The sequence below is a fragment of the Myiozetetes cayanensis genome, unplaced genomic scaffold (assembly GCF_022539395.1).
Source record: "Myiozetetes cayanensis isolate MyiCay16 unplaced genomic scaffold, myiCay2020 scf3, whole genome shotgun sequence".
Lineage (NCBI taxonomy): Eukaryota > Metazoa > Chordata > Aves > Passeriformes > Tyrannidae > Myiozetetes > Myiozetetes cayanensis.
In genome coordinates, this window is record NW_026087521.1 from 51,529,866 (window position 1) to 51,539,009 (window position 9,144).

General features: G+C 49.9%; 1 protein-coding gene across 1 annotated transcript; it reads right to left on the minus strand.

Moving 5' to 3' along the window:
• Nucleotides 1–1,743: 1,743 nt before the first annotated feature.
• Nucleotides 1,744–5,475, minus strand: LGALS1 (galectin 1). Its single transcript, XM_050324352.1, has 4 exons — nt 5,385–5,475; nt 3,738–3,817; nt 2,361–2,532; nt 1,744–1,952 (listed from the first exon to the last, which is right to left on the minus strand). Exons 1-4 carry the CDS (start codon nt 5,391–5,393, stop codon nt 1,809–1,811), a joined length of 405 nt encoding a protein of 134 aa, XP_050180309.1. The 5' UTR covers nt 5,394–5,475; the 3' UTR covers nt 1,744–1,808.
• Nucleotides 5,476–9,144: the final 3,669 nt, after the last annotated feature.

Consider the following 9,144-nt stretch of genomic DNA (forward strand, 5'->3'; position numbering starts at 1 on the left):
TCAGCCCAGTAGAGGAAGCTGCAAGGAGAGAGCTCCACTCTGTGTCCATCGCCACAGCTCAAGGTGACCTCACCAGCACCAAAGCCCTGCTGTGGTCTACCAAATGTATCCCAGTCTGCCAGATTGTGTCAACACCACTGTGTAAACTTAGCCAGGTCTCTTGCCTTGAGGTCATCTAGCCTAGTATGGCTCACTTCTGTACAACTAAACCCTCTTCTCTTCTCCAGAAAGGATGGCCTCACTCACCCCATGGGAAGAGCACCCAAGCTATGCTGTCCCTCAGCTATGCCTATGCACAGGGTGGCAATGTCAGATGTCACATGTACTATTATAGATGTAGCCCTAAAGAGTGGGATGTGATCATCCAGAGCAGACTGACTTTGGGCAACACAGGGCTTCAAGAGAGATCCAGCTGCAGAGCCTCAAGTTGCTTGTACACCCCAAGTGTTCCAGCTCTCCTCTTAGCTCTCATCTCTCTTTTTCTCCTCAGCCCCACAATTCCTGGTAACCCAGCCTCCCTCTGCATGGGTACCTAGGATACAGCACCTGGCAGAGCCTCGCAAATGATGAAGTAAAAACAGGAGGTGCTGCTGCTGTGCTCCAGCTGCTCTGCAACTCTTTAATGGGAGCCAGGCCTGCAGGGAGTCCTGCAGGACATCAAATTGTTAGTGCTTTGTGTTGCTCATGGCCAAGCCTGAAAGTGAGGAGCCAAAAATTGGGCCTTTTTATCCCAGACTTACCTGGTAACTGCTGTGCACTGTGGAAACAGTAGATCCCACCTTTTCTATGCCCACCAGGCACAGCATGCCCAACAGCAGTAATTGCTGCCAAGGTAGCATTAGACTGGGAGAGCCCTCGAGGCAGCTATGCAGTAACATCAAACATACCTCATAATCTCAGACTCCTCACAGTCTAGCCTCAGTTTAGACTGAGAAGTGCTCAGGCTCATTTGGGCTAATGTGAGGGAAGGAGTAACAACAGCACAGGGCACACATCCTTAGCATCCCACACCTCAGTTGGGCATTGCTACCTCTCCCAGCTCTGGATGGACCAGGCAAAGCACACAGGGCAGAATAAAACCAGACCCCTCCAGGGTACTGCCCTCAAGTGCCACAAGACAACACTATTTGTGCTTCTGCAGTTATTGGAAAAAAGGATTTGGATGAGGAGCCCTCCTACATGCTCTGCCACACCCAGTAAGGCAGCCTTTTCTACTGCTGTCTCCACGCAGTAGCATGAGGTCCCAAGATGACATAGGAGAGCTGTCATGAGTAGGACCAGCCTCTTCAGAGAGGTACAGCCAAAGCTAGCACAACTGAAGACTTGCTTCTCACTCCATGCCCCGCCAGATTTACCTAGCACAGCAACTCAATGCTGTCTGAGGCCAGCCAGGGATGCTTAATTTAGGGAGAGATACATTTAATCAACCAGTTTTACTCAGGCAGGGTAAGGTGTCAGTCCAGATCTCAAGAGTGTGTGACTTTGCCTAAGAGACCTTTTCACTCTCCCCCCCAAGTCACAACTAGCCCTAGTGTTTCATCCTGAGGAACTCCTTGGGCTTTTTACCTTCCATCTTTTCATCTTCCATCTTTAACCCTCACCCTCTTCTCCATCCCTGGTCAAGGGTGGCACAATTGCATCCACTTACAGTACTTAAAGTTGGCTACCTTCATCCACCCACTCCTCCAGCAAGATGCCCAACCCCTGAGGACTTGCAGAAACAAATTAGATTTTGAGACTGGCTAGACCAAAACTCTTGTTTATTAATCATTTTTTCTGCATCTTTGACATGGAGGCATCAGAGGAAGTTATTCCCAGCTGAGAGACTGGAGCGCGAAGTCTCCTTGTGTATCAAAGTAGTCAAAGACAGCGAGACCAAGCCGGTTAGGGAACGTGAACTGGTGGCCTGGCAGGTGGACTGTCACATCATTTTGGTTGACAGCAAAAGTGATCTACAAGACAAACAGAAAAGTCAAAAGTTTTTGCCAAGACACCCTCAAGCCTTTTCCCTGTACCACCCTCCACTCTGCAGGGTGAACATGCTCAGCAGCATAACTTGTTCTTCAACAGCAGGAGTGTTCTTGTCTCCTAAGAGGTGCCTATTCCCTGCTCCATTCAACAGTAATATCCCTTTTAGCCAGATGGATCTTGCACATTTGATCCCCACCCTCCATCACGCTCAGAGCCCTAAGTGGTGGCACTGGCCAAGCAGGAGAAGCCAGCCACCGCCTGTACAGACAGCCCTGAGACAGCCCCTGCAGTTGGGTGTCCTGTGTCAAACACCCTCCCTTCACCAGAGCATGTACAGAGATTATGTATGTGCATAAATATATATATATGTGTATATATGCATGCCTCACCTCTGCTGTGCCCCCTTTCTGGAAAGGGAAGACAGTCTCCCTGTGCTCTGCACCCCACTCTTCCACCTTCTTGGAGTTGCACACAATGGTGTTCACATCACCATGAGCATCAAAACGGGGGTTGAAGTGAAGTCCGAGGTGGGTAGAATCCTTCCCCAGATTCATCACAAAGCTGCAGAGAAAAAACTCAGACATCAACACTGCTTAAAAAAAATAGATAAATAAAATAATGTAAATGAGAAACATGCAACCATAGTATTGAACATCACTGGGTGTTGCTTCAAGCCCAGCTGAGGGTAACCTAAGAGAAACCATTTGCTAAACTGTACAGCTTCCCTAAAAAGTAGTGTTGTGGCAGTAAGGAGTACAGTCCTCTCCTGGGCTCCAGAGTGCCATTCCTGGGAGAGACACTACTTGGTTTACCAAAAGTTTTTAACAAGAGGAGGGTTCAGCACACGGAGTTCTGAACAGAGAGTTATCCTGCACCCAAAGCAGTTCTCAAAGTGTCAGTTGCTTTCCACAGATTTCCTTTCAGCCCCAAACAGTTAGCTGGTGCCTGACAGCCACTGTCTTCTCCCCATCCTGCAGGCAGCTGAAATAATTACTATGTGGTCAGCTATTCCTAAGTATCTACAGCAGCAGTGAGAAGAAACTTCCTGGCCTAGTGTCCACCTTGCCTCTAGGCCTCTTACCCAGATGAGAGGAGGCATATTATTTGGCAAGAGAAAGCCTGGGAGGCTTCACTCTGACAGTATCAAACTTCAAAGGCACTGGGAAATGCTGAGACCTGTTTTCTGGAACACCGCTAGTGCTGGTACATTGGCTACAGGCTCCACCTTACCTGCCAAGGGGCCCCATCAGCCGCAGACCTGCACAAAGGCTTGGGACTGCTGCACAGGCTTCGGTGGGGGGCCCAGGCACTCCAATTCCTGCACATTTAGGAGTATATTTCCACTTAAACCAACCTATCTGCTCACCACTTTTCCTCCTTTCTTCCCCACCAGCATGTGAGATGCAACTCCACCATTATGGTGCTCCTGCTCCTGGGCCATCTTCGTGCAGGGGAAAGGATGTGGTTGAGTGGATGATCTCAACCCAAATCTCAGTAAGGGCACAGCTTCTGTTTCCTTTACCCTGCACTGGAGAGGATGTGGTCACTGCCAGTGTGTGCAGCTGGAGCTTCACATCTGCTTTGGCTTAGCCCCTTGGCAGTACTGTGTCTGCAATGTGCATTAGGTGATGACTCACTGGGAAGCACTGATGGTGTTAACCCCTTCTCCTCTCCTACCCAAGGGACGGACTACTTTTGTCCCCCACCAGCAGAAGACAACTCAGTGTGGTGCCCTGGCCATCCCTGGGCAGCACAGCACAGCTTACCTTTTGGCATTTGGTGAGATTTTCCCTTTGACAGTGAGGCGCTGGCCAGGCTTGAGACCCAAGTTGGTGCACACTGGTCCCTGGGGAACATCGAGGTAGAGACATTAGCTCAGTACCTGCTGGCTCACTTGTTCTGACTTGGCAGCTCTCCCTTCTGCTTTGCAAGAGGATGTATTGCTTTGGACCCATAGAGAGACAGGGAAACTCCCTTCCCCCTGGGGCACTGCACCAGGGACATCCCAGAGAAGTTACCCCAATCATCACATGGGACATGTGCCCAATTTCCCAACCTTTCTCCTGCTCCTCTCATCAGCATATCTGTATTTCACAGACATGAAGTGTAAGTACCTGCACTCTCCCATCACACCCATCCCACCCCAAACACACCCATGTGCCTTGTGGGTCTCACATCATCCTGTACAAGTCTGGCTGGCATGGATGGAGCCTCCAGCCCCTTCCCCTAGCTTCTGTTTGAACTTCAAGCCTTGCCCAGATTGAAGGGCTCAGATACCTTGTTTCTCAGTTCCCAAGGGCCTGGAGATTTGGTTTTTTTTGCAGTTCAGCATTTGCAAGAATATTCTCTTGCTCCACGTACACACCTTTCCCCACCTTCTTTCTAGGAGGACTAAAATTCCCTAGCAAACCTATATGTACTCATTTTCTATCACAGCAGAGGCAAGACCCCAAGAAAACTGAAAATCTTTCCCCATTCCAGTTTAATAAATAACTTTGCATTTGGGACAATACCTGCTTAATCACCTTCAGTCTCATGAAAGATAAATTAATCAAAGAAGTGTAATCACTCTTCTGACACAAGGATCTCCCCAGCAGTCACAGAAAGTTTGGGCTTGGAAGGGACCTTGGAGATCAAATCCAACCCTCCTGCTAAAGCAGGTTCACCTAGAGCAGGTTGCACAGGGTTATGCCCAGGTGAGTTCTGAACATCTCCAGAGAAAGAGACGTCACAACTTCTCTGGGCACTCTGTTCCAGTGCTCTGTCACCCTCACAGTGATAAAGTTTTTTCTCATATTCAGATATAACTCCCTCTATTTCAGTTTGTGCCTGTTGTCCCATCCTGTTCCCCCTTCCCCTGTCGCTGGGCACCTCTGAAAAGAGCATGGCCCCATTCTCTTGACACCTGCTCTTAAGATATTTGAATGTTGTCCTTGACATTCACAGAAGAACACTTCTGTAAAGCACATTCCTTCCAAGAAAGAGAAGAATAACAAGGCAGTGACTAATGAAAACTTCAGCCAGGAAGCAAGCAGCAAGGCTGCCCAGAGAAGATGCTCAGACAGCAATAAAGATTACTGCAGCTGCTTTCCCGGAGCCAAGCTGCTGTAAAACAGGTTACCCCAGCTTAGGGCCCAACCCAACACAGACCCCCCACCCCAGGTACCTCCCCAAAGGGATCCTGCAGGGGAAAAGCACCACTCCTCTCAGAACACGAAATAGCAGCAGTGGATGCAGCAGGGATCTTTCACCCCCATCAGCAGGCACTCAGCTCTATCAGACCCTCACAGGAGCTGATGTGCAGGTGGAGTAGGATAGCACAAGCACCCTCACACCAAGCCAACACATTCCCCACAGCCCCACTAACAAAGCACCACCTCCAGCAAAGCTGCCCCATCCCTTTTTCTACTCACGCAAGACATGGTGCTGCTCTGCAGGATAATACTCTTCTCCACAGATGTGCAACAATCCCAGGCAAGTAGCTCCTAGAGCCCCACCCTTGCCTTTAAATAGATGGAGAGCTGAGTTGTCCCAGCCCTTCTCCACCTCAGGCACCAATGGGAAGCGTGGCAGGGGTTGCTTTGGGTTGGGGGGAGGGACGGTCTACCAGGCAGGGCTGTCTCCTCCCACCCTCACTCAGCCTACTCTCCAAAATGCTTAATGCAACTCTTCCAAGCGGGCTGCGGGCCATTCCAGGAGGAGATCCAGCTGTGTGTGGCCATGAATCCAATGGAAAATAGTTTTACAATGAATGTTTTACTCTCCAAGGCTTTTATCCCACACGGAAAAGGGTCAGATGGATCGAGACTTGGCAGGAAGGGTCCGGGGGAAGGGCTGGGCTCTTCAGCTCAGGCTGTCTGGAGCAGAAGAAATGTCACTGAGGGCACACAGTGCCTCAGAAACTCTTTAGTGGTCCAGGTGAAAGCCCAAGAGCAGAGGACTGCACTATCAAACCTTTCTGTCCCCAGAGGCTATCAAGCTGCTGATCCAGCCCTTACCACCAGCTCATGTAGGTACAGGAACCAAAAGGAGGGAAAACAGTCCTTTTCCTACAGAATCCATAGACACTCTCTAAACCATGCAGTTCATCTTGGCTGTAGGGCACAGCAAACCAGGAGGAAGCAGCCTTGGAAGGTTGGGGAGGGATTATCCAGGAAAGCTTGCTGCCTGGCTCTTGCACCTACCCTGAGGAAAACTGGGGGGCTGAGGAAGAAGGGAATGAAGGGCCAAATGCTTCTGTCACAATAAGCCATAGGATCTATATGTCTTTTATCTGCCTCCATGTTCTCTTTGTGGCAAGTATGATTCATTCTGGGTGAAAGGATCCTTTGGAAAAAGTTACCCAATTACTACATGGCTCAACTGTAATTACACTGAAAGAGGAGGGAAAAATTCAGGCAGTGTGCCAAGCCTGTGGCTTAGAGCTCTCCTTGTCTTGCATATTTGTCTCTAAATCACAAGACACTCTGTGATTTCCTTAAGAGGCCCAGAACTGAAACTCACTGAAACACTTTCTTCTTCTTTTCCATGAGGCCCATCAGTTCCCCCTCTGCTGAAGATGTGATAGTTCCCCAGCCCTCTAACCTGCCTAAGGATGATCTCAAAGGCTGGCACTCCTGGGTATTTCCAGTTGGTGCCATCAGTGCCAGCAGAGGTAGCAGGGAGACCTTCCTGACTGCTGAAACTGGGGAGGGCAGGGGCAGGAACCAGAATTTGGCCAGGTTACTGATCACCCCACGACACATAGGGGCTGGAGTAAAGGCCAAAGTGGTCTTCTCTGCTCTAACATACCTGCTCCCTCTTTCTCCCTCTGTTAACCTGCCTCAGTGTTCAGCCCTTGAGCCTGATAGAGGGGTCATGTGGTGCAGGACAAGAAGTGCTCCATACTAACAGGAGAAAAAGTGAATAGAGTCAGCTTCCCTCTGCTCAGGAGGAACTAAGGAACTAAGTAAGTTCCTTTCAAATCCAAGATTTTGTGAGGCCAAACCCCTGGCATCTCCCCAAGTACATGAGCTGCTGCTGGAGCCGTAGTCTAGGGGCTGGACTAGAAGGTACTGTTCCCTTGCAAAAAATGTTGGACAGGGAAGGGAAATGTGTAAATATTTGCTCACTTAGAGACGGAGATGGAGAGGACCATTAAAAAGGTATGGAGTAGGTTCTGTGTTTTCTGCAGCATTTCTGGCAGCTGGGCACTCCAACAGAATCTTAGCAGCCACCAGGTCCTTGAGTCATGCCTGTCCAGGGACCTTCCTCCAAATGCTGCTGGGAAGATTAGAGACCATCTAAAGAATAACAGATAGTAACCAAGGAGAGGACACCATTCCAGAGAAGGTGCTCAAAGGGCTATTCACATCAAGAAAATTCAGCCTCCAGACTTAAGTCTACCTTGGGCAGCCTGTGTTTGTTTGATAGAAGTCCAGGTGTCTCTGCCGGATTCCAAGGAACCTTGAATTAAATGGCATTAGCACAACAGGCTAATACCACAGTCAAGGGGGCCATGGGATGTCCCATTGGCCACTTGCCACCTTCATCAGGACAATGCCATGTCTGCCTTCTTACCTCTGGGTTGGAAACACTGTGATGAGGTGACAAAATCTAAATCTCCAGCATCATTGTCCTCACAAGGTATGGCTGAATTCAGGGGAAAGAAAGTCCCTGCTCACCCTGGTGGCACACCAGGCAGGGATGGTGTCCCCAGGTGTACTGGCAGCTGCTCCACCGCACTGAAGACTCAGAGGTGCTTGTCTGTTATTTTCAGGAGTAATGTGGTGTAGGAAGAGTCACTGTGGGTTGAGAAGGGCAAGCCAGGCTGGCTAGAGCTGACAATCCTCACCTCAGCTGGGGGTTGTGCCAGCAGGTTAGCAACCCATTCAGTCTGCAAAGGGTGCAGATGAGCAAATGAGGGCAGATCACAACAGACCTTGCTGTCATGGCCTTATCCTGCTGTGTGGGAACTCAACAGTGGGACCAGGGCTCTTCTCCTCGCCCTTCCTGCCAGGAGAGCTCTCCTGCATCACACTGCAAATCTTAACTTTGTATTAGAGGGAGAGTCACTGATCTGCACTGTAACTTCAGAAGCAAAGATCTCCTTTGCTGAGTTCAAAGGGAGTGACTGGACGTGATGTTGTTGCTGCAAACTGTACCCTTGCCCATGCCAAACTCTTGTCCAGGAGGAGCCATAAGTGTGGAGAGAGGAGTAATGACTCTGAGGTAGTGTTTCAGCAGCGCCTCACCTCTGGTTATGAGGGTGAGGCAGGTGGTGTTTGCATCTGCACCTGCTTTCTCCAAACTGGGGTTGTGCCCTGGATAGGACCGGACCAGGAAAAGGGGGTGTAAGAGAGCCAACTGCCATGACAGGGACAGCCTAAATTCACAGTCAGCACATGTGTGCAAGGCAAGAAATCACCCTACCAAGCATGTGCTATGCTAGAGGTAGGTGTCCCACTCAGGTTTTGACTCTCCACACCTCCAGTGTGGCCTGTGCTTCAGAGGCAGCCTGGCTCCTGGGAGCAACTTGCTGCCCTCTCCCTAGCCTTTCTTTGCACAATATCCCATCTGCTCACTCGTCCTTGGAAAGTGCAAATTGCCCTTGTACAGTGAGCAATCCCAGACAGTTCTCAAAGAACTTCTGATGCCTTTGGGGCCTGAACTCATTCCCCAGTGCTGGCTGTGACCCATCATTCCCACAGAAGGGATCAACCATCCCCATCTGTAGCTAGGGATGCTCATGTTGTTCATTGTAGCTCTTCTCCCAGGGCCTCAGCCTTCTTCCTGTATTCTCCCTGATACCCAAAGAGCCCTTGCTGATCTCTCCATGCTGAGATGGCACGTTTTCTCAAGCTCACAACTTTCCTCATGGACATCCTCACACCTCCCAACCTCCAAGCTGTAATATAGCTTAGTCTGAAGAGGGAAACATGATTGCTAAAAGTGAGTTTCATCACTGTGAGTAGCTTTGATTTAGGGCATGCCTTCTGGTCTAGCTGATAGGCACTGGTATGCCTCAGCATATCCAGACTGGTCCTTCATGCTGAGGGCTGGAGTCCAACTACTGTAGGTTCTGAGGTTGAGTTGAAACACTGGGCTGAGCAGTTGAGTGGCTCTAACCAAGGTGGTTTGCCAGCTGCCAAAGAAGTAGCCCAGTCAGGCAAGTGTCTGAAGCAAAAGAGGGAA